The sequence below is a fragment of the Ixodes scapularis genome, unplaced genomic scaffold (assembly GCF_016920785.2).
Source record: "Ixodes scapularis isolate PalLabHiFi unplaced genomic scaffold, ASM1692078v2 PGA_scaffold6__148_contigs__length_123643588, whole genome shotgun sequence".
NCBI classification, from domain to species: domain Eukaryota; kingdom Metazoa; phylum Arthropoda; class Arachnida; order Ixodida; family Ixodidae; genus Ixodes; species Ixodes scapularis.
Genome location: NW_024609881.1, coordinates 85,790,232 through 85,815,706, shown reverse-complemented (window position 1 = coordinate 85,815,706; position 25,475 = coordinate 85,790,232). Strand labels below are relative to the sequence as shown.

General features: G+C 43.8%; 1 protein-coding gene across 1 annotated transcript; it reads right to left on the bottom strand.

The window, feature by feature from the left end:
* Nucleotides 1-25,475, bottom strand: LOC121832879 (4-hydroxyphenylpyruvate dioxygenase-like). The gene is made up of 13 exons (XM_042294629.1): nt 25,322-25,475; nt 23,974-24,000; nt 20,277-20,339; nt 17,439-17,586; nt 13,952-14,034; nt 12,797-12,886; nt 9,261-9,364; nt 7,691-7,768; nt 7,063-7,225; nt 4,747-4,818; nt 4,541-4,657; nt 2,634-2,756; nt 1-240 (listed from the first exon to the last, which is right to left on the bottom strand). Exons 1-13 carry the CDS (start codon nt 25,322-25,324, stop codon nt 166-168), a joined length of 1,146 nt encoding a protein of 381 aa, XP_042150563.1. The 5' UTR covers nt 25,325-25,475; the 3' UTR covers nt 1-165.

The window sequence follows — 25,475 nt, the reverse complement described above, 5'->3', positions numbered from 1 at the left end:
TCGAGGTTTAATCAAATATTTATTTCAGAAAAAAGGTAAAAGTTCGCTAGATGCCAACAAAAAGATCCGGAGATTCTTGGAGCAGTCAATGATGAGTAGATCGGGTCTGCGCATTCCGACATCGTAGCTTCCCAGACGCCATCTTTCTGTGCGTCTTTTTGCTTACTAGAGGTTTCCTCTCATCTGTTGGTCCATCTCGATGGCTTCGAAGAGGGCCTTGAAGTTTCCAGCACCGAAGCCCTGGGACAAAATAGAAATAAAAATGACGTATTTAAAGCGACTCCTTGTTTACAAACAAACACGTTTGCCTCCAAAATCTCTGAACCCCCCTCCCCCCCCCCCCTCTCTCCCCCCCCCCCCCCCCCCCCCTGAGCGAAACATCCGCGCGCGCCTCTTGCTTGTGACGTCATACACATGGCCTAGTGTATACAAACTAAGCGTTGCAGGCAGTAACAGAATAGAGGCGCCGCTGCTTCGTAACACTGCGAAACGATTTCAATGCAATTTTAGTATAAAATGACAATAAAATTAAACAAAAATGGATGAGTGGAAGACTGCGTTTGAGTATCGTCTGGTGGGGTAAGTAAGGGAAGTCAGCTTCTGCCTTCTTCCCCAAAGAGCAGCCATTCAGCTACATCTACCACCGTACCGTACTGGTACAGCGGTACGGTACGGTAAAGTACGGCGGTAGTAGCGGTACCACCGGAGTCTTTGAAGCATACTTTTAAGCGCGAGCCCCGCAGTCACGGTATTACCCGGGCGCGCGCTTAAAGGTACACAACCCGCCCCCCCCCCCCCCCCCCCCCCCACCACAATTTTTGTATTTTTTTTTGTCAGGCGAATTAAATCAATATTTTTCTACAGCGTCACTTGTATTTATATTATATTAAAAAAAAAAAAAAAAAAAAAAAAAACGCAACTGCTCGAAATCGAAACGAAAACTGGATTGGGGAGGACAAAGAAATGTAGAGGAGGGGAGAGTTACCGAAAGTCACGTGGCTACACCCGACTGCGTTTTCTTTTTTTTCTTCTTCGTCGTTTTGGTTGTGCGAAGCAGTCAAAAAACGTGCACATCGAAATTCGCACGAAAAACGGAAAAGTCAAGCACTTAGGACGCTGTAGAAATTACAGAGAAGATGCAAGTGAACTGGTGAACTTTCAACATTGTAAAACCCAAAACGTAAAACAAAACAACAAAAAAAAGAAGAAAAAAAAAACAGAAAAAGGGGACACACTGGTCCCCCTTTTCGACCATCGCGGAAAAAAAGCGACGCGTTTCGAGCAGTCACTATAGCTGACCAGACTTTTTGCGATGCGATCTAGTCGTGGAGCGGCTGAGCCAATCAGCGGCGTTCCGAGCAGGGCCTCCGAGAACCGACTCGCTCATCGCGCACGCCAGTGTGACCATCTGATTTTTTTTGTGATGCGATCTAGTCGCATCGCGCGAGTGCTTTACATCGCTGGTGTGAACGCACCTTTAGTACTTGACGTTTGCGCGTTTTTCAAGCTCTTACCAATTCGTGTTAGTAAGACGAGCAATGTCTTCAGCTTGGAGAAGGGGCGACGATTCGAGGGCGTGCGAATCAGCTTGGTGGTCGGGCGTGAGTACGAAATAAATACAAAAATTGCTTTGATCGGTAAACTATTTTTCTTTCGAAGCTAGACAGATTCGCCGGCATTCCGCGAACAGGTCTGAAGTAGAAATGCCCCCGCCCGTCGCCACAAAAAAAAAAAAGTATAATATTTTTTTAAAATTATTATTGAGTGTGTGCCTTCGATGACCCACGACTTTGATTATATTTGGTGTGTGTCTAAACCATCGAGAACGGCACGTGACCACGGAGAAGGGAGTGAGCGCGACTCAAACCGGCCAGTTCTCGACCGGCGGTTTGCGGGCAAAAAGAAAACGAATTTTGAGCTGGAAATTGTGTTCTGGGTAGTGGGGGCTCATATGTCATGTCGAAATAGAATCCTTGGCGAGCTCAAATACCCTGTTACTGCCTCTTTAAAAGCATGCTTGAAAGACTCCGGTAGTGCAATACGCTGAACACGGTAACGGTTTGCTAAAAGTCCCCCAATAAGGGGACCACACTGAACTGGCAACCAATCAGTTAGTTCGCTGTAGCAAATAGTAGCCGCGAATGTCACGAACTGCAACTGGCAACCAATTAGCAAGCCCGTCGCCTACCAGCAGCGAATTAGAGACGACCTTTCCAACATGGCGTTTCGAGAACACGTCGTTCGCACTGTGTGTTGTAAAGAACTGAAAGTGCCAGGAAGACAGGGACATGTGAAAAAAAGACACCGCAGTACGCTACTAACAACTGACGGTTATTGAATAAAGCATACACCATTTAATCCTGCATTTCAAAATGCCGTCAGAATCGTCTTTGTTCTCTTCGATAAACAAAAGTTGCGTACGACATTGTGGTGCTGAGTTCTTCACTTGTCGTCGTCTTCGCACTTCAAGTTGTTTGAAGCTGTACCGGCTAGCCAATTTTTCCGTATTGGTGCTGTACTTAATACAGCAGCAGCCGTGCAGAAAGACCCGTAAAATAGTGTGGCTCGTATCTATGTGCGCGTAAACAGTCTCCGGTTCTGGAAGAGAAATGCAAGTGCTCGCTCCCACTGACCGAGTGGTTGTGCCTTTGGATGACCTCCAGGAAGACGGTGGGCCTGTCCTGCATGTTCTTGGTGAAGATCTGCAGCAGGTAGCCATTGTCGTCGTAGTCGATCAGGATCTTCAACTTTTGCAGCTGTTGGAATGCGGACAGATAGAACAGATGAACGGGACGTGACGTAAGGTATGTAGTCTTCAAACATATCTAGAGCGCGGATCGCCTGTTTGTTGGTCTGGTTCGGGGAAGGTAATTAGTGAGTCCTTTTCAAAGTTAAGTGCCATCTGGCGGCTCAAAAAGCAGTTTTACTTTCGACGAACTTTTTACTTTAGACAAACTAATGTATTTCATCGGGCACCGTCACTTTCGCAAGTCCATGGCAGACAAGAACTGGAGTTTTGGTCACCTGAATTGTTTCTTCACTTTTTTTAGTTCGCATGATGTGACCTGAAGCACTGACCATGCAAAGCGCGATTAAAGTTCCGCCATAAAAATGCTTTGGAGTTCAACTTGTGACAAGAGGTTGATTGAGCCATACTTTGAAATAAACGCTTACGCAGGCGTTGTCTCTATACTCTGCTTCATATGTCATGTTGTTCTGAAGTCTCGAACGTACAGGCCCCTATGTCTTCCGCTTGGAAGATCTTCAGCGTCCTCGTTTATCATCCTGAAGGCTGCCATTAGTTTGGCACGAATGCGATACACTGAGTTCGCTCTGTGGAACCGAGGGATCCTGGGTTCAATCCCCATCCCTTCCCGTTTCAATCTGGATGAGCATCGTACCGGCGTGCGGTCGTGTATCACCACTGCGCAGTGTTGGCGGGAACGCGTTGCAAGTAACGGCGTTACCGGTAACGCGTTACGTGTTCCGGTAACGTTGTAACGCACTTGTTACATTTTCAAAACGGTAACGGGTAACGCACTTACGCGACTTATTTCGACAAACGAGCAACGTAGTTACGTTTCTAGTTACATATTCTTTACGGGACTTAAAAAGATTACACTTAAATTTGTTTCGTGTTTCAAGGCGCCAAGTTATGTAAATTTTGAGGTCTTTGCGTGTTTTTATTTTCCGTTTCTTCTCGTGAGTATTTAGGTTGAACCGCAAAAAGACAAGGTAATTATGTTCAGTTTCTAAATAGACATCATTTTTCTTAAAATACGGCGCTTATGCGTGCCTGCAACGTCAAAAGAGTAAAACATATTTTTTCATAATTTAATAAAGTAACGCAGACGTAATGTGCGTTACTTTTTAATGGTAACGTCTTCCTTTTATTTTGAGTTAACGTAGGTCGGCAACGCGTTACTTTTATTTGCAAGTAACGAGTAAGGTATTTAGTTACTTTTTTCAGTAACTCCTACAACACTGCAACCGCTTGATGCACTTTAAAGAGCCCAGGCTAGCAGGCGTACTACGCTGGCGAAATTTCTCATCTACAGTGGGTAACCATGTCACCATACTCTGGCAGACTAAACTGCCTCTGTCTATACAACTAACGACTATATTTTTTTTTGCCATGCACTGATATGACGTTAGGGGTCAAAGTTGCCAGTCTGAATTTTAAAAAAAAAATGGTCTATCGGTATTCCGGGTGAATAGTAATGCAGTTTTGGCAAGTAGATCCAACCATCGCGCCCCTAGTTTCTAAATTGAGAACTACACTGACGGGGACAACAGCAACATAGATGATATGGTTGCGTTTTGACGCAGCGCTCGACCCACGTAGCCAAACGTTGTGTCAGCGTTTGGCTGAGGCTCGTGTTCAATCCGTGAAGCCGAACGCGGACGCAGCAAATAATTGGTCAAGAGTCCTGCCCAATCTCGGCCCTTTGCTCAGTCGAGAAAGATGAAGTAAAAACCATATGGTTCGATCTCTTCACCTTATCCTACGACGTTGACAAAAGCAATGTACTACACCTACCGCATTCAGGTCCTCGGAGACTGTGATCTTGGCGGTCTTGAGCTTCTCCCTGAGTTGCACGTAGTACTCGTCCGGAGTGTCCAGGAACTCCATGCCACGTTCCCGGAGCGCAGTGATCTGTAATCATGACATCATCGGAAATGCATTCTTAGTGGGAACATCTAGCGATAAACAGGGGCATGTCAAAGAATGTGCCCGATACATACCGCAGCTATGATGTCGCTGGTGTTGAGAGCAATGTGCTGAACACCGGGTCCGCCGTAGTAGTCCACATACTCCTGCGAGGTGGAAATGTCCTTAAACTTCTGTACTGCTGAAATATCATTGCATTGGCATTAAGAAGTCATTGAGATCATGTTGTTTTAAAAACGGCCTGTTTGGTCTAGGCAGTTAAAGTTCAGTGGACAACGAACTAGCAACATCACATTTCCTCTTTTCTTCATCTCTACGGTATAGTGGAAATGGACTCTTCTGCCATAACAGAGGAGTCGAAGATTCAAGACAGTAACAAAGCCTGCCTACATATGGTTTACTACCTCTATTTCGCTCTGCTGATATAATGGTCACATTTCTGGCTTTCCCCATCCAGGCGATGAATGCACAGTCACTGGGCTGTGACGCGTGTACGGTGTCCTATGCTATTTCGCAAAAGATTAAACTACTGAGTATTTTCAAAACTAGACCCGCATCCGAGTGGACAAAGATGGCAACCCGCAAAAGGCGATCATATGGGTTGACGAAACGAAGCTGCATATAACTGTGACCAGAAGGTTCCTGGAGGTGAAAAGGCACGAAGGTAACAAAAACTAGTCAAAACTAGTAAAAAAAAAAAAAATTTGAAAAGACGAGAACTTTCCGAAATCTTCAAAATGACATGTTACGTACCATTAAAGTAACGTGTTCAGTGTTCACCTGATACGATGTCAATGCTCGATTAGCTCTCATGGCTTGGCGACCTAAATGTACACACATCATAATGAACAGCGTACGCGTATTCAGAACCTTGGCCTCAGATAGCACGGATGTTCTATGTACTATCACGATCCATATGAATGTGAACTCTGCACCACGTGGCCCGCGGTACTATCAGTGAATACTCCGTTAAGCTTAGATGCAAGGGGTGAGACAAGTAGATACCTGCGCTCGTGGACATACTTGTTGCGACGCCCTTCACTTCCGGGTCGTCTGGATAAACCGACCATGGCCTCCGCAATTTGTCGTACGCACGCACGCCGTTTTATACGTGCGTGACGAGGAAACTATTCGTAACATTCGTTCGAGCTTCAAAGTGGTTTATTGGATATCACATGATAATAACTCTGAGCGACGCCAAACTCGCTGCGGGAAAGTTTGCGATTGATTTATGTTGTGTCTTGTTGCTTTCACCGTTCCACGGATCGAAATATCGTCTACGCTTGCAGTCCGCTAACTTCTTGCGCGTGCGGATTATGCGGTATTTCGGTCTCGCAAAACTCACGCCAAGTAATTATTATGCAGTTTTAGTAGATTGTTCTGACACTCCCGATAAGGAAATGATGCATGCGCAAAGGCGTTGGCGAAGTATCTGGTATTGTTACTAAAACCATAGAAACAATCCTAACGCAGCCTAATAAAAAGTTACCACACACAAAAAAATATATAAGCTATTTTTGCTAGCGCACATTCCTAGCGAAAAAAAAAAAAGCTCTTGATCATCGGTCAACAGTTTCGCGGTTCCGCCGACTGTTCTTCACTGGCAGACGATCCGGAAGTGCAGAGTGGTGCAACGATCGCAAAGCGCAACCGCAATCTCAACCGCAAAGCGCAACCGCAATCTCAACCGCAAAGCGCCTTTGTATACTTCACGGAGCAATCGACAGGGGGCACTGATAGTACCAATGCCACGCGAAGCGGTGTTCACAATCATATTGACCGTAATGGTACGTCCTGAAGACATCCGTGGAACGTTAACACATCTCGAGCAAGTCTGTAGAACCACGTCCCTTCGTCCCTGTCGTTCTGTGTTTTGTCCCTTGTCCGTATCCCCAGTCTCGGGTTACAACTATGCTCAAGTTACACCAGCTAGCCTGCACCCTCACCATTGCTTCATAACCATATGTGCTTCCAGGGTCAGCTCAGCAGTGACCTCGGGTCGGCCGGGCCGGTCGTTGCCTGACCTGACCAGAGGAAAATTGGCTACTCCTTCGCCCGGGGGGGGGGGGGGGGGGGGAAGGGGGAAGGAAGGGGGAGGGGAGAAGACGCGAGGTGTGATGCTTTTAGTTCGTTTGCCCGATCCCCCAAAGTTCATCCTTATCCCGCACCGCTAGGTGATAGTTACAAAATTGCAGAGGGGACGCAAATTGGCTTAGAGGGGCGAAGGGATGAGTCATACTTTTGGTTTTTAGTCTCAAGGCAAGGTGGCGCAAACTACCGCCCGATATAAAAGGTACAACCGTTGGCATCCATCCATCCTATCCGTCCTCTGATTAAAGCCCGGTTGTTTGCGAATTTGTGCCAGCTGAATGCGTCCTCTGAGGCATCACCTGTATCTGGGACTTGCGCATCCCGTTGGCTGGCTCGTTGATGGGTATCTTGATGGTCTCCTCATAGTTGCTGACCACGATGGACCTCAGCGAAGAGTAGTTGGTGTGAATTTGTTTGTCGTCCACAGACCAGAAGCGATGGAACATCAGGTTTTTCTCGTACCTGTAACCATTAGAAGCGGATGTATAACATACAAGTTTGCTGGCAGTCACTCTTCAAAAGGTAGTCTTGCTAGCGTGAGTCGAAAACACTTTGTTGAAGCACCAGTCAGGTCGCCGTGGAACACTTTAACAAGGCTTGGCAATCAGACGATTTACACACAACTGGAGCAAGACGGCGGTACCCTGATGCCGTACTTGCAGAAGAGTACTTTACATGTTTCCGTTTTTCAGAGACGCTCTATCCTCCAAAATTTGTGTAAAAATGCGGATCTCTATAAAGTTGCCATGGATACGATAAAGGCTCTGGGCATTTCTGAAGGGTCTCGCACACAAAAGACGAACAATTCAATTTATTATCGCTCTCAATTTTGGTGCGGCGATAACAAAGGCATTTGATATTTTTGGCCGGTCACAGCGATGTGCAGACCAATCAGTTCACTGGCATGAATGTTGTACCCTGACTTACCATTGAGCTGCCGGGACCATCTCTAAGTCAGGCTGATTAAGGACGCAGTGATCGATGAAGTTGAGGCCTACGTGAGAACTGGAGAAAAAAGCATAGATAATTTTTGTTTGTGTGTGTCCACGCTATTTCCAACAAGGCTTCATGCATTGTGCGTTCTTCGACGGGAAACCAGGCGAGCTATAATTTTTTTCACCATAAAGGCCGGTTCACACATACAGCGAAGCGCTAAGTTAGCGCTACGTGAGCGCTCGAAGGAGCGCTCATGTGGCGCTTCCTAGCGCGTGATGTAGCGCGCTCGGTTAGCGCTTCAGTAGCGCTCTGTTAGCGCTTCAGAAGCGCTCTGTTAGCGCTACAGAAGCGCTTTGTTAGCGCTCTCACGCTGCTTGTGCCGTGCTTGCTGCTGCGGAACAGCGCGTGCACGGCGATTCCTTTGTTGTTGTTTTTCCTTTGGCATTTAAAGAAGAGGAAGTAAAACAGCCGCTCTCCAAGCAAAGGGTCGGGCAGGCGACCCAGAGTCATGAACTTTGAGGGACTAATTGATTGGGTACTACCTTATCGCTTTCTATTCGATATGCGTGACCCTGGTTTCAAAGACACGCAGTTAAAAATAACCGCCTTCGAAAGAGCGCTCTGTGTCTCGGTCCCTCAGCCTAGGAAAAAAGTTCACCAGGTACCCGTCGGTATCTCGGTGGCGAAAGATTTCGGGCACCCAGAAGGCTCTTCTGGGCGTTCAGCCGTCCACACACATATGCACTAATCGCGTATGTAAGAGCATTTGTCGCATTTCTATATCAGCATCCCACATGTCCGCCATGGTGCTGCTGATGCACACCAAACCACAGGAACCGGAACCGCAGTGCACGCGCTAATCCGCAGCACCGCGGTACAAGAAGCGCTACTGAAGCGCTAACACGGCGCTACTGAAGCGCTAACAAGGCACTACATGGAGCGCTAACAAGGCGCTATTGGAGCGCTAACAAGGCGCTACAGAAGCGCTAATCACGCGCTGTGTCGGAACTAAGTCACGCGCCAGGAAGCGCCACATGAGCGCTCCTTGGAGTGCTCACGTAGCGCTAACTTAGCGCTCCGCTGTATGTGTGAACAGGCCTTAAGAGTGCAGCCAAGGGCTAAAAGACGCCAAACACGGACAAGCGTACTAAACTCGGAAGATCATGGTGTACATCCCCTTGCTGTCGTGAAGTCAGAACTTGAGGTGGTCTCACAATAGCGACAAAGAACATTACTTGGTGGGTCTAATACGCCCTGCTAACATTTTTTTTTTAGCATAAACGTCACCAACTGGGTAGAGGAGCATGTTTACGAGTAAGTGACACCTTAGCAAAACGGCAGTGATCAAGCGGCCGTGGCCCCGATCACCGAGAAACAATCTTTCTTTTGTCGGCAGCCAAACTCGGTGTTTTCCGCACTCGGGATATTAAATGCACAATGCGAGACAACGAAAAGAAGTAAGCATACGATGGTTAAAAGCTCGAATGCCGAAAACGTCTTTGAGACATTTCGAGAGCAGCTCAGGGCGTTGTCGATGCCTACCAATAACGCACTCGCTTACAGTTTTTCGTAGCTCCTGTCCTTGGACGGATGCTTCTTGTAGCCGGGCAGGAACAGGCCGTTGTAGTTGCCTCGCTCCACGAAAGTGTGGGTCGTGTCTCCGCACTACAAATAGCGTGTCGTTTGTCAATACATAAAAAAAAAATCCGAGTCATTTGAAGGGGGAAGCGGTTCTAATAATCAATTCTTTGACACTTTTTGTTGTAAATTGCACCAGTTATACGATGTGGCAGTCGTCATATGCTTGATGTATAAATGCTGTGAACAATTTATTTCCTGTGTGAATTCCGCTTAGAATGAATTACTGACGGTTGTTAGCTACAGAAAACGCGTTAGTTTATCTCTCCACGCAATGGCAGTCGCAATAAAAAAATAGGAATAAAAGGAAAAACCTGCACCTTTCAACTCTTCTAGCTAGCTTCCAGAACAAGTGACCACATGATCTGGTGCCTATCATGTTACTTACTGGGGTTGGCAAAGCTCAGCGAATGTGCCGAGCTCCAGGCATTGATGTAGAGTTCGGCTATTCAATTACCGCAGCGATTCGACACACGGTCCAACTCAAATCTCTTTGCATGAAAGCATACTCTTGCAGCACTTTAGTCGAAATGCTCGTACAAAGCTGTAACATTTGTCCGTTACAAAAAGAAATATCTGGTAATATGCAAAAATTCTAGGTATATCCAGTTATAAGTATATCCCTGTGACGGAAACCGACCAAATCATATCGGCGCTTCGTTGTAAGCATATTGGTCGCTTATTTGCAGTGGTGAGCTGATGATTGACACGTTAGTGGAAATATGATGACCCCATGTTTGACGAATGTAAGTGTGAGTTTGATGGCTGCATGTATTCGCGACTCCAACTGTTTATAGGTAGCGCCACTCGTTTTCCAAAATGGCGGTTAAAGTGAGGGTCGGATAGGCGTGCTGGTATAACAGTTGCTAAACCGGTCTAGTGTGTTGGCTTCACTGAGTAACACAAATTATCCCCGCTTATACGAGGAAGCCAGGGTGTTAGGCCCACAGGTCACCTCTTTACACTGATAACAAAAACGGTGGTTAGTGTGATACTTACGCCAGGAGGCTTGTTTTAATTCAGCAACGAAACCGAAACTAACTTCTATTTTAGATTGAATTTCTCGATGTAGGTGTTAATTTCGGTTTTTCTTCTAATGCAAGGTCTGTCTCACAGCGTAATTATTAAGCTAAAGAAATGGTTCGAATAAACTTTACGTTGTGATATACGAGCCCGATCCAGACACTTTAACAAGAGGGTCTTTCATACACCTGAAAGGTATCAGAATGTTTCATTTGTTGAAAAAATAAGCGCTGACATTTCAGTGTTCTTGCTGCTTTTTCTCACTCAGGTAATTGCCATGTAAAATAATGAACTGCGGGCCCTTTGACGGGTTTTTGGACAGTTAGAAAATCTTTTGCTTTAGTATTTATTCTAAGCACAAGAATAACAAAATAAATCCAAATTTTACCAAATATCGCTACGGGTGATGAATTTAGAACAGGACAGTTAGAAAATCTTTTGCTTTAGTATTTATTCTAAGCACAAGAATAACAAAATAAATCCAAATTTTACCAAATATCGCTACGGGTGATGAATTTAGAACAGGACAGTTAGAAAATCTTTTGCTTTAGTATTTATTCTAAGCACAAGAATAACAAAATAAATCCAAATTTTACCAAATATCGCTACGGGTGATGAATTTAGAACAGGACAGTTAGAAAATCTTTTGCTTTAGTATTTATTCTAAGCACAAGAATAACAAAATAAATCCAAATTTTACCAAATATCGCTACGGGTGATGAATTTAGAACAGGTTCCCAAAACGTATAAATTAAGAAACGCTGTTCTTGCTACAAAAACCTAAAAACGGAATCAGTGTTTTACAACAAAAGTGTGTGTGTTTTTTTAAGAAAACACGTGACTCATACGTGTTTGTCCGTCCCTTCTCGTCCCGGCCTCGCGGTTTTTTAGTCAAATATTCATCCAGTGTTTATGTCTATCTTAATAACGATGCCAGTTTTTAATATGCTAAAAAAGAATCCAGTGATACTTTTCTGTAAAAATTATGGTTAAATGGCGTATTATTTTGATTGTGGTGTGGCCTACATTACCGCAATTTGTATTAATTATGATACAATTAAGATGTTTGAATACATAGTTTTTCAAGCTCTAATATAATGTGTTACTCATGCTCTAATTTCAAACGTGCAAACAACTTTGGCAATCCAAGGTTTGAAAATTATCAGCACGGGTGCCAATTGCAGCATTTTTAATTAACAAGCTAGAAAATAAAAAAAAAATTGCCTAAAATAAATGAAAACAGTTTTGCTAGTCTGGAAAATCCGTGCAAAAGGGAAATAATTGTGAGTAAAAAATATGGTGCTATCAAAATCGTGACTTTTGACAATCGGCAAAACTTCCAAATTCACCACCAATCTTCCGGACCAAACGCCCAGAAATACAAAAAAAAAGAGATTCCATTTGTTTCTTTTAATTACAAATTGCTTCTCAGAACTTTTTTTTTTTTTTTTCATTTTTACGCAACGTCGTTTTGCCAATCTCTGCCTTTCCAATTCGAAAAAAAAAAAACGCCTACCTGCTTGCCCGTCTGCTGACTGCAGCACCTTTCGTTGGCGTTGGAAGACCGGTGAAACAGTAGCGAGTTTTATCATTGCGTATACGAGCGAACGCCAGCACTGTGCATTTGCGTTAACGTTGCGTCTTCCCCACTGCGCGTGCGCGGAGTCCAAAAGTGCGGTCTTCGATTGGCGCATGGCGACGGCGCGCATGCCGCAGCGGGGAACACGCAACTGTAACTCAAACGCACGGCGCTTGCGTTTGGTGTTATATGCAATACTAAAACTCTCCAGATAGTAAGGCACAAGTCCACGCCGGCTGCAGCACTACGTTGCGACCGTGGAGAGTGTTGTTTGCATTCCGAAATGCCATTTCGCGAGACATAATCGCGAGTAGTTCCGCCGTGCCCGCTGAGCAGGAGAACCGGGGGACCCTCACTAGAGCGGTTCCCGTTTCCGCCGCGAGAGGGCGAGCAACGACCTGGAGACGCGAATAGCGAGCATGAGCATGACGGCAAGATACAGGAACCGTAATCGTTCCACCATGACGATGAGAATTCGTGATGGATCTTGATTGAAGTATATAAGCTACCTGTTTGTTTCCGCTAACATTTTCCGTTAGGGATGGCATGTACCGACCAGATTTACCGTTATGGCAAGTATACTGCCGGATGTAACTTCTGTTTAAACCCAGTTATTATAAAGTTTTAGTATTGCGTGTAGAAGCAAACGCGAGCACTGTGTGTATGCGTTGCCGTTGCGTACTCCACACTGCGCATGCGCGTCGTCGCTGTGCGCCGATCTAAGACGCAGTTTCGTCTCCCGCGCAACGCTAATAATGCACACTGCTTGTTTTTGCTCCTATAGGCGATACTAAACCTCGGTATTACCTCATAACCCCTTTCTAAAAAGTTGGAAGAAAAAAAAGAAAGGAACTTACAGTTTGGACCGTCGCGAACCGGACTTTTCCGCAGTCGTCAGACTCCTCCCATATGTCACGAACGATAGCAGCACCACGCTCCTTTGCCCTCTGTTTGGGAGAAAGCAACGCACTGTCATGAGAGAGTTTTAGGGAACCGTTTTTGCACGTCCAATACGGTATACGATGGGCACTCCGGTATACGCAGTTTGCACCGGAGGGCCCATTGTATACCGCATCGGAAGTGCAAAAACGGTTTCCTAATACTCTCCATTGTTTCGTACTGAGCCCCAAATGCGCATTACAATTTTAATATTTTTGGAGGAAAAGGGGGGGGGGGAGAGAAGGGAAAGACGCTAAACGTGTACCGAGGTACACATCCTTCCAGCGCGTATCACGAGGTGAAAACTGTCGGGACACTGGGATGTGGACCCATGCACCTCGGTGTGATATTCGGCAGGCGACAGCTACCGTGCATGATCCAAACGCCTTTCACAGCCCAGTAGAACATGGCAGCACCCAGAAGGCGATTCTGCAGAATATCACATCTTGATGCACGCATCCATAGCCAAGTGATTCGGCCGTTTTCACTTAAGTGTTAAGTGCTGGAGGGGTGTTTAGACTTCTCTGTTGTTTGTTGGTTAGCTTGAGCTTCATCCAGGCTTGAGTTCTCATTTTGAATGACAGTTTTAAGAGTGCCTTAGTTCTTCTTCAAGTCCCCACCACTGGTCGCAATGTTGGTCGGTTACGGCGAACGTTTTAGTCCGTAACGGATTAACTACGGCTGTAGGATAACATGTTCGGTTGGAAGTTTGCGTTGGGCTTGAAACTCGAGTTTGCTGGCAGAGACATCACTTTGACTTGTTGTTGAATTAAAGCTTAAAGCGGGTAAGGCTTCAAGTTACTAGACGGTAGAACAACAAATAGACTCGAGCAGCTGTACGTAGTGCATTTTCGCAATGCTGTTTCAGCTCGTTTTTAGGTGGCTTATTCACTGGACGCCATTTTCGAGCGCTTCATTCACGGCGCATGCAAGCAAAACTTTCTCGAGCATGTTTGCCGAGGAACTCGTAGTAAGTATTGTGAGTTTCGATTCAACAGCAATTAACCACCAAAAAAGCCGATTCCCTAAGTCCACAAGGACTGTAGGACGCTAGTTCTGCCGTGCCTACTCACCTTGACAATGGTGTCCAAATCTTCGACGCTGAACGCGATGTCCTTCACTCCGTCACCGTGCTTCACCAGGTGAGGACCCATCTCTGTTCGAGTGAATAGGTTACAAATACTGCGATAAGCATACTGACCAATGTTTGACAGGCGTTTTAAGAAGTACTTAGTTGGTGTCACGTCGCAATGAAAGGGGCTACCTTTAAGGCTTTTGGTCTGCGGTATTTGCATTTGCAGTTATCATCGCAGCTCGGAGAACTTGAAGCGAAAGAACCTCCCGCAAACAAGAAAGGGGAAGAGGCGAGGAGGACATTCGTGTTGTATCGCGCCTGGCAGATGAGTGCTATGTCCGCTGAAATGATGTGTTCAAACATCTCGCGTCATAAGATGCTTGAAGTCACATAGCTAACCATTTGATGTCTTTTTTCGAAAGTAATGGTACATTAGGTAATAACTAGTACGGTTTCCGACGAGGTTACTCGACTCAGCTACTGCATTGATAGAGGGGGGCAGATTGATATGGTATCGCGTCAGAACCTACCATTTAAGCCTAACATTGTCCTTTACAATAGCCCAATAATTAGGTAAATAGAAGCTTACCTTTACAAAAGAGAACAAAGGGATCAAATTAAGGAAGAAAAATCGCGACCTTGCTTTTTGGTTTCTGGGGTTCCTCAGGGTTCGGTGCTTCGGCCTGTACTTTTTTATTTTGTTCATGTGTAAAACTTTCGAAGATACTGTATGTGTTAAGATCTTCGCAGAGGGCACAGTTATTTATAGCGAAATTGCTATTAGTTCAGACAAGGTAAATTTAAATAAACATTTGAAAAAAAAAAACGGTGTAATGTTTGGAAAATGACATTGAAAACTAATAAGATAGTGTTCATGACAATCACTAAAAAGCAAACCCCTTTGAAATTATGTTATCACATTGGAGATGATCTGCTTAAATATATGTAACAGAATATACACGACATCATTTCTGTTGCGTCACGGCGCGGTGGTGGCGCGTCGAGCGCACTTTCGGTCTGGGGCTTTGGGCGGAAGTCACCATGTGAGACGTGCATTTCTGCGTTGTTTTGAAAAAAACCAGACAAAAACCTGCCTTCTCGTCAAAACGCCGCGATTGAGGCTGTACCAAAAGAGTCGGAAGTCAGTTGTCACGTGCTCGGTTCGTCCGAGAATGTGGATATGTGCCGTGAAAAGGGAAAAGCAGACGCCGTCGGACCATGATTGCTTGGGCGGGAAGCACTTTGGGTAGAATTCACGAATACTTGTGGTCATCAGATTTATTTGTTTTGCTCCAACATGAACGCTGGAAAACCGTCAAGTTGTACGGATCACCTGTGGACTACGTTCAGTGCGTCTTCAAGTTCAAACGGCCGCCTGGTCGTTCGAACTGTCGTCTGCTTTTTCAAACGTTTCTGCTCGTCGTCTGCTCTCTCAGACGACACCGGCCCGCAGACCAAACGGTGGCCCGGTAATTGCGATAAGAAGTGAGTGCAGGCCTCAAAGGACTTTTTATGTTTGAAGGTTGGTTGGGCTAAGCAGGCTCGGTGAAAGCAGCAGATACAAGGAGGTGTTGATCATTGTTACCAGAGGCCATAACCGATCACCGACTTGTTATGCCCGATTCACTCGGTCAGATTCTGCGCGCGATTTTCAGTATCGACGTCGACCATCTCAGCTACGGTTCACGCTTTTGCAGCCCGACCGACGTCGCGACTGAAAATTGCGAGCGGAATTATCATCATGCGAATGAGACTTTAGCGTCCATTTTGCGGCGTTCACGCGGAATGAATCGCCACATGTCACATTATTAGCCGTGTAACAAGCCTCGGTAATTTCGTTGAGGCCGCTCAAGTAGTCAGACATTGCCAGGAAAAGATAGAATCAACAATTCCAACCCGAAAAAGAGCACGTGGACTCACACCGACGCCGACAATATCGCATTTCAGTTGTTTATGGTCGACGGCTATCTTCTTGCCCACACTCCATCGCGCATGCGCGGCGCCGCTGGCGTTTGCCATGGGACGCTCCGGTTTGTTTGTAAACATGAGTTGGTCTATAAGCTCCTCGGATTCTTTTTGGTCTGAATCTTTCGTGTAACCTTTCATGTTGATCGAATATGCAAAACGGCCATGCAACGGACACTACGGAGAACCTTAAGAAACACATCACCTGAAGTGAAAAATTACTGCATTTAGAAGTGCGATTTACATGTTATGGATTATGCCAGCCCAGTGTGGGAACCTTATACGCAATTACACATGGCCACCACTTCAGAGAATAAAAAAAGGAAAAAGGCACTTGGATTTACTTAAAACGACTACCACATCATCGCTGAAGTGCGATATATAGCTGTTTTTTTTAATTCAAACGCCTATGATAATAAATCGGTTAAATGTTTATCTTCAATTATTAATGGGTTCATAGAAAATTACCAAAACGATATATATATATAAAATGTTCGAGCCTCATAATTGTTGAAAATAAACATAACAGGCATATTGACCCATACATATACTTCACGGATGGTTTTAAGTTCTCGTTTTTTGTAAGATCTACAGATGATTGAATAGCCTACCTGAAACATTTGTCAACAGTGCAAGTGTACATCTGTTTGTAAAAACACCTTGCCTCAAATTTGATATCCTAATTAATGTCTGCATTGTCATAAGTGTTCTTCCTCAAATGCACCCTCTCCTGCCTTGGCCACTCTGTTAACTGGCAGTACAAAAAAAAATTAATAAATAAATAAACAGTACGCGCGCGCCGTATCAATGGCGATTTCTTGTAATCGTGCGCGATCTTTCGCTGTGCAAGGCACGAATACTTTGTCCGGTAAAGGTGTCTTTTAGAAAACCAATAAATTACATTGTCATTCGTTTTATGAATATAATCCGCACAATATCCTAATTTTTAATCCACCACCGAACAAGTATTTCAATTTTAAACAGGACTCTACTATTGAGATTGCACCCGCAAAACACACACAGCGTTTTCGTTGGCAACAACGGAACTTCTGGGGTAACATAATCATGCAAAGAGGACGACAGCTCTTGACTGCTGTCCCGGTAAAATAACCTATTTCTAAGAACAACAAGATTTACGGCATTGAGAGAAGCTCAGTTCTTCGACCATGATCATTGTACGCACCATCAACCATGTCGGTCAAAACCGGGAACAAGTCAACGCCCGCGACTCTGACCTTACCGTGACTGATGTAACGTCACGATACTACCAGCCACGCATACTTGCAAAATTTGGCGTGTAGTTTTGCACTGATGTTCAAAATCGATTTCACAAAAATTGAGGCGCGTTTTAGTAAAATAAATAACACATCTGACTATATTTAAACCATCTGTGCGTGACCAGCGGAAATTTTTTTTAGTAACTTCCGGAAATCACCGTACAGTCCCTTTAAACAAGGATGAGTTTCAGATGGGTATGTTCAATTGAAACAAACATATTGATAATAGAAAAGTCCACGCACCCGTGTCTCCGGGAAGCAGGGCCGAAGCGAACACGAAGATGATCTTGTTCTGTTGCACCACGTGGGCGGCCATGTTACGGGAACCTGTCTCCAGACCCTTGTAGCACATGTACTCGAAACCCATCTTGGTGCAGTAGTGGGCAGCGGCCTGCGATCATTTAAAAGGCCATCAGGGTCAGTGAACATGGAGGAGACCGGAGAACGATCCACGTAGCCTGTCAAAGACAAACATTTTCAGCGATCTTTAACTTTAATATTTTCTGATGCATGCAATCCAGTATGTAAGGAGCGATCGTCTAGATTCGTTTAGAAGACGTTAACCGTCAAGCGACGTCTCTGGTGTCAGGTCGGGATGTCTTTTCACACCATGACACCAAGTTACCTGACGTCACGTGATGTGGTCAAGAGACGTCACGCGGACTGAGGTTACGCGACATGGTCACGTGACATCGTGTCTCGTGACGTCAAGTTACGTGATTTCATGTGCCATAGGGTATGCACAGGGGATACATTTTTGGGAATAGGGCTTTCATTATATTTATAAATCATTTCATGCTCTAAAAGTGTCCCGTTAGCGACAAAATTTTCTAATTGTAAATTTATCGTTTATTGGGGTATTCGTAGATGTTATCGGTAATAGGAGGTTAAATATTTTATGATTGATAGGTAGCTTTCAGAAGCCACTTGATGCTGTAAATAATACCATGTACGAGATGTATAACGGCTTAATTGTCAGTGTGGTAGCTATATAGGTAGTCTTTTGATACCATGAGTTATCAACTTAAAGTTTATAAGACTTTGTCACTGACTATTAAAGTTTTGAAGAAAAAAATGACTGCAGCTACTTGGCTTGGTAGTATTAAACTTTCTTAATTGTTGTCAGCTATACATCTAGGAAACCGCTGACGATATTACCAAAGTCTGGGTAGAGAAATGACAGCTTTCTATTTGCCAATTTAGATTTCAGAGAGCCTTTTGTTGATGTCAGTGATGTCAGGTTCAAGATCTTTAAATGTTGGACCATATTTAATAATAACTAAGTTTTGAATACGAATATGGCTATCTTGTCTGCTTATGATTCCAACTCTCCCATTGTAAATTATAATTTTATAAACTGGCTCCTTGGGTCGCATCTCTAAGTCAAGTTAGAGATGTTTTAAGACTGGTAATTGATAATTAAGGTACGTCGTCAGGCACCGTTAGAGGCATCAATACATGGCTTGCACTGACGTCACATTGCGTACTTTTGGTCACCATGAGAAAGACAGAGAGAGAGGGAAGCTGCTTTTGTAGGAATTTTGAGTGATGGGTTAATCTTTTGTATTCTTATGGGGGGGAGAACGGCGACGCCTGGGCAGATATGGGAGACACAAAAGCAGGTGTTGGTAAGAGGGGAGCTCCTTTTTCCCCTTTTCTTTGGTGGCTTTCAGAGGGCTCTCTGAATAATGTCACGTGCAAGCCATTTATAATGTTCGGAAGGAGCTTGTAACTCTATAAATTTACAAGAAAACTTTTGCTAGCCCTTTATTCGATCGATTATTTATAGCCCATCCATGCTATTAGTAATGTCGTTCTAAGCAGCTTGTAAACCTTCAACATGGCTAAGGTTATGCAAAAACGCTTCATTAATGCTCGTTATAATTTTGTGAATTATTGCAGAAATCAGAATTGCACGCTTAGAGAGTTTATGAAGGCCCCTATTGTAAGTCAGTATATTATGGGCCGTTGATGCCATCAACTATTTGAGGCTCGAGAATTCCTATAAATGCGAAATCTATAACCAGAGAGCCTCGGGGTACCATTGACTATACTCAGTCAGTTTTATAGACGTTACTTCGAAAGAAGTAACCGATTAAAATTACTCTTCTTCAAGATTATTCAATTAGATTACTTGATTACCTGAGAAGAAACGTAATTGGCCATCACTTGAAAAAGTTACCGTTACTTTTCCGATTACTTCAGATTTTCAGAACGACAGGTTTTTCTGAATTTCAGACAGTGCGCAGTCTGCCTGTTTTGAAAAAGGGTCTTTCGCGCTGTCCATTATTCGATTAGTGCAAGTGTCGTGTGCTTCTTTCACAGAGGTTGCGATGATGTCAGTACGCCAAACTATTATTGGCTGGTTGAAAAAAAATAGTGGGTAGATTTTAAGGCATCTAACATTCAGGTCTACCTACTAAGCTTTCAAGCAAAGCCAATCAGAGCTCCGCGTCGTTCTGTCGTGACCGCAACGCCTGGGCAAGAAGCAGACGAACTTGCTATCCGAATGAACTACTTATTTTCCTAATCCACCAATTTTAGAAAGTCACCCTCCGCTCGGAGACCTGGTTCGAGGATTAGGAAACTTGTACAAAAATGGGCGCCATGAGGAAGCAGAGGAAAAGAAAAAGAGTAGCGGATACGTGCAATTTTAGCGCTTCCAAAAGTAATGAAATCACTCTTGCGATTACTTTATACTAAATGTGATAAATTAATACAAAAGTAGTCCGAAGAGTAGTAAATTACTAGTAATTTTATTATCCTTGTAATGTGATACCAGAGACGTCTGTACTCAGCTTCACGTTTTTGATGCACCGCAGCGGACGCAACAAGCCATCCCAGCCAGGCCGGAAACTTCGAACAGATGACGTGACTACGCGTCCTTCCCGAAGGTCATGTGCCAGTCACACGTAATGGTTGGCTTTTATTCCTCGTAGCGTGCTTTGCGGCCCAACGTAACGTGAAATAAGTTATAGTGAAAACTTTTCGCTGGACAACTCGCAAGTAAATCCTGCCTCGGAAAGTTTCAAGGTCCCCGAACCTTTCCGTGTTCACTGAACCCCGGCATGCGGTTCTCACCTGCTTGGCGTTGCCAACCCAGAAGGTGATGTGGTCGAAGGCCAAAAAACGGCCTCCCTCGGGCTTTGGGGAGAAACGTATAATACATGCACACATGATTGACAAGCCGAAGTACAACAATCGGTAGGGTACAGTTCAAAGCAGCATTTTTAGTATAAAACAGCACTATTCTACACGGATTTTTAAAAGGCACAAATTGATTCTGAAGTCTTTTTTTTTATGACAAAAACTTGGTTCTCGTGCCCTAAGCACCCTAGGAAATGATATGTCTCCAAACACCGAAGACCGCTGGAAGGCCTCTCCGAACTGCTGTAGCTGCTGCATGTGATTTCGGAGAGTAGCACCACTGTCGCGTTCATGACGTAAGAGTAATGTTTTTACTAAGAGCCATGTTCTTGACTTAGGAGTCATGTTCTTGACACCTGACTCAGGTCGCCGCGAAGAAAACCCAAAATGTACTGATAAACATTTGTATCAAAGTAAACATTTTTCAGTGTTTAAATACAATAAAATAAACATATTTCCTTATATTTAATGCAATAGAAATTGCAAAATGCTAAAAGCCTCTTAAGAACTATTTCAAATATAGTATTTCAAATACTGCCCATCCCCGTGTATTGTATTTTATAATCCGGTAAGATCCTCGGGCATAACGACATTCCTCCCGGAACAAAATATGAACGATAATACAAGTATGCATGTCCATTGTACGAATCCCGGACACAAGCTCACCGGATAACAGCTCACCGCTCTTGCTCGTGAACCCGGACAAAAGCTGACCCCGATAAAATTGTTTACTTTTTTGCATAAACTCAGATAACACAAGTAACCAGCGCATTCTATGAAAAATAATGTATGACTCGCGCAAGGTATGCTCTTTGTTTAAAAAAGGGTGTTGATTGCTCAAATCTTTTAAGGCGAATACAGCCTCCAACTGCCTCCGGCAGTTTCGGCATGTCTTTGTGGAGCTGATAGTTCACACGCAGCTTCCGGTTCTGAAGACGCTTTGTTGCCTTCCAACCCATCTTCACCGGGGTTCACCTTGGCGTGCTTGAAGCAAAGCTTTCGTGACCAATGCTTGATCACGTTAAAGTCATTGAATCAGCCTTTGGACTCTTGACTGGCCCTATCCCATAAGCTTGTGGAGCCCGTTGTTCTGCCCTTCACGCGAGTTGTTGCTCCTGCCCTCGTCCCTTAGCATGGCCACGTACACATCCCACACCGCTGGTGGAAATTCTGGTCTTTGTCGGAGCACGGTCATTGAGAGTTGTCCACTTGTAGGAAAATCCATTTTTGTACACGTTACTATACAAAAGTAGTGATTACAATTACAAGTCCTTTGCTTAATAATAATTCAGTTAGATTACTTGAGAAGAAAATTAATTAGAAGTTAGTTGAAAAGTAACCGCTACTTTTCCGTTCACTTCAGATCTTGAAAACGAGATTTTTCTGCCGGTTCAAAAACGATTCTTTCGTACTTTTTAATATTGGATTAGGATCCAATCTTAAATTACTCTACAAATCAATACATTACAAATAATTTAATTACGTTTAATGAGTACACTACAAGTCTGAAAACATTTCAGCACAACCTCTAAACATTTGACCTTGATTCTTAGTTAACCGGGTGAACTTACTTTCCAGAGGGTTGTTGATGTGACCCCATTTAGCCCCCCGTCTAGCCCGGCCCATTTTACCCCAAGTAAAATTTTCGTCCGGCTTATCAAAAAAGACAAGAGAGCTTCCGTCTGGGTCCGCCAAAGAATAAGTGAGGTTTTGTCCGGTTCCACCAGAAAATAGGTGAGATCTTATCCGGTGATCTTTTGTCCGGGGAGCTTTCGTCCGGTGATCTGTCCGGTTACACCATTGTGCGTACAACACGTCAGGCAGATCAGCAGGACTGAATGTCAAAGTGATGTCATGCAATCTTCTAAGTTCTATTTTCTATGTCTACTCCTTTTTAAATAAATACGAAAATTGTTCGCAGCATATCTGCTTCTGTAGGCGTTCAAAACTCCGGTTAAGTGAATCGTTAGCGTAGATGACACACACTTCCTTACATCCGCAATCTCTACGTATGGTCCCTCTCGCCATCCTCATTTAACAGCCTCTCTTAAACAAAACGAAGGAAAAACATCCTGGTCACTTGGATAATGAATGAGAACAGAAACAAAATATTTCGGTTAACCACTTGGGAAACTGGTTTTTGGAAAGAAACTCAGGCTATCTGGCGACTCCGTTGCATTCCTTCGGGGTGCAGCCACGGAGACAGGCAGACGGCTTTAAGAAAGTCCAGATAAACACCAGAGAAGAAGCCTGGCAAGATAGACGACGAGCTCTCCCATGGGATGTTATTGCTTCCGACTCAGTCACGTGGTATCGACGCGCTGCGTTTCAAGGTCAGCGCTTGGCTGCTGTCTCAAGCACCCAAAAAAAAATAGTAGAAAAATCTTGCAAAACTTCTTCGCTGGTGGTTTTCTTTGTCATTTGTGGGCACGTTCAGATTTTTTTTTCGGTTGTGAAATCTGTTCAGAGTTTCGAAAGAGACTTCGCCTGTTCGCTTGATTTCCGACGTTTGCGTAGTGGCACCTTCGTCGCAAAACCTATTGCAAAAAGTTCTGTTCTGCAAAAAAACAGGTCGTTGTGCCTTATTGTGCTTACTTGCCTGTGTAACTTCAGTGGCAATACATCGCATGTCCTAAACCACTTTGGGGGCAACTTTTTTTTCCAAAAATTGTACAGGGCTGTTTCATAAAGAAACATTTTTTTTAATATTACCCTTCGTGCAAAGGATGTCACAGAAAAGAACGGGTTTAAAAATATCTATATAGACATTTTTTTAGCATTTCACACATTTCAGAAAAGAAAAAAACCCCAAAACACAACAAAATTCTATAGCAGTTATCATGGCTCATCAGTGCCATAAAGTTATATCATTGCATTTTTAAAACTGTTAGCGTCAACAATTTGAGGCCCTGGTGTGGAAAGGTGATTGACTGTAATAGTACTCGTCATGATTGGTCCTATCGAGCTCATCACTAATTTACAGGCTCAAAGCCAAATAAATCTTCAAACAATGCGGTATGTTTACTTGAAATAGAAGGAACAGAATTAAAAGGGTTCTAACTCATATTCTCAGAAAGGATTACATGTGTATTTATCTCAATTTTTTACGAGATATCTAGGTTTCTATATAACAAAATATGACCTTCTAGAAATACGTTTCGTAAAAGTTGACGTTACCGTGTTGAAGTGCAAAAAAAGCTGAGAGTATTTACTTATATTTCAGAGAATGAAAATACAGGAGTCGAAAGAATAAAATACGAGATGTAAGAGAATAAAACACAAACAAACTTACGCAGTCGCTTTCATATCCAAAGAGATGATTAATTACGAAGTTTGTTTACGTATTTCAACGAGGCTGACGAAAGTTTGCCAGGACTTCCAACGTTCATGATAAGAAAATCGTCTGCCCCTCGCTTATCTCGGACGCGTCGTCTGCTCGGGTGAGTGTCCAATTTCGCCGCCTGTTCGCGCCCCTTAGACTGCAGTTGGCAGACGACTTTTCGCTGGGTGAACCAAGTATGTTTACGTGAATTCATTTCGCATAAGTTTATGTAGCGATCACTAATCTGAGAAAAGAATGGTAATTCAAGAGACAGGATAGAAAATTTAGTTTAAACACGATACGCCTCACCTTGGGTCCCTTGTCCGTGTAGGTCGTCTGCAAACACAAAATCAGATTTTTTTTTTATCGTTGCAAGAACCGTAATCTTGAGTGTTCTACTTTTAGTGGGAAAATTATCTGAACATGATGTAAGCTTTAAATTAGATGCAACCACTTCCAACTAACCGTTGACTCATAAGTGGCAATTCGCTTGTTGTTTGTCCGGGAGGGGGACAAAAAGCGTTCCTCACGCATTGCCGTTCAGCATGTTATTTCTTGGACAACAGTGTGCGTTTTGTGATAAAGACTGAATCGACGTCAAGCGGCAGTTTTTGCCCAGATGCGGAGATGTGCGAGGTAAAATATTTCTGGGTGCCGCCTTACATTGTTCAACTGAAATGCAAGAAAAAGAAAAGAAAAAAAAATCGCCCATACAACATTTGCGCAATACAAGTATCTACAGGCAATTTGTTCCGCCAATTTTCGAAGTGCGCACTTAAAGTTGGAGTTGAACGGGCCAGTCAATTTTTCTCTTAAAAAAAAAAAAGTACGTACTGCGCCGGCGATTTCACTGTAGTAATACCTTAAATTTCCAGCGTACAACTTTCTAGTAAGCTTACTTTATCTTTATATCTTTGCTATTTTAGTGCTTGGGGCCTATTGCAACTTGAACTCTAGCATGTAGTTTCAGAAACAAAATCTTACTATAACAGAAAACGCTCACTTAGAACAAACAAGGAGATACAAATAAAACCACACAAGCCCGATCAACCATTAGTGAAAATGCAGGAAAAGCTTCGGAACATTATGTGCGCATCTGCAGTTTCAAAGCATAACTAATAACACGATATTAAACATTTATGTGAAAAAAAATTATAGATATTTGAACGCGCCAAGGAGACAAAACCTTTCCGTCTCTAGCCTCGATAAGTGTAGGTTTTAAGTCTGTGATGGGATATATCCATAACTTGATTAAATATATATTTTAAAGCCGTAAACCTCGTTTCTGGTTATTATTAGTGTCTTGTATTAAAAACAAAATAAATATGTAATCATCGCTTATATGTCTCTTCTTCATTTGAGCGCTCCTGAAGAGCATAACATATAGTCGCAAGTGTAACAACTTAAATGTAAATAAAACCGCTGTACTCCCTTTCGTCGGAAATTTATCATCTCTGGACTATATTGCCCAGAAAGCTAGCGACACAATCATTGCTGTCCACAATAATATGAACTCCGTAGTGTTTGCACTATACTGTATACATTTCTGCCGAAGCGACAAAATAAAAGACGGTATTTGCTGAAAACGTATACATCGGTGCTTTACGGCGCATTCTGAAAGCTTGTAGATTTCGGAGATGATTAATATAGCGCTTACCATGTTCGAAAACCAGCTAGAGCTTCGGTGGTGTGATTTCGAGGGCGCGACGTCGGAATTCTCCGCCAAGTCGTCGGTTCTGCTGCGTGGCAAGAGAAGCGCCGAGGAAGGGTATTTTTTCTTCGAGGGAAAGGAGGAGCTCGAGATGCTATCG

Bases quoted from the DNA above. Each gene is read 5' to 3' on its own strand.
- LOC121832879 (XM_042294629.1), bottom strand. The intron at 14,035-17,438 runs GTGCGTGGACTT...TCACTCGAACAG, and splicing joins CCTGCTTCCCGGAGACACGG to AGATGGGTCCTCACCTGGTG. The intron at 7,226-7,690 runs GTAAGTCAGGGT...TAATGGTTACAG, and splicing joins ATGGTCCCGGCAGCTCAATG to GTACGAGAAAAACCTGATGT.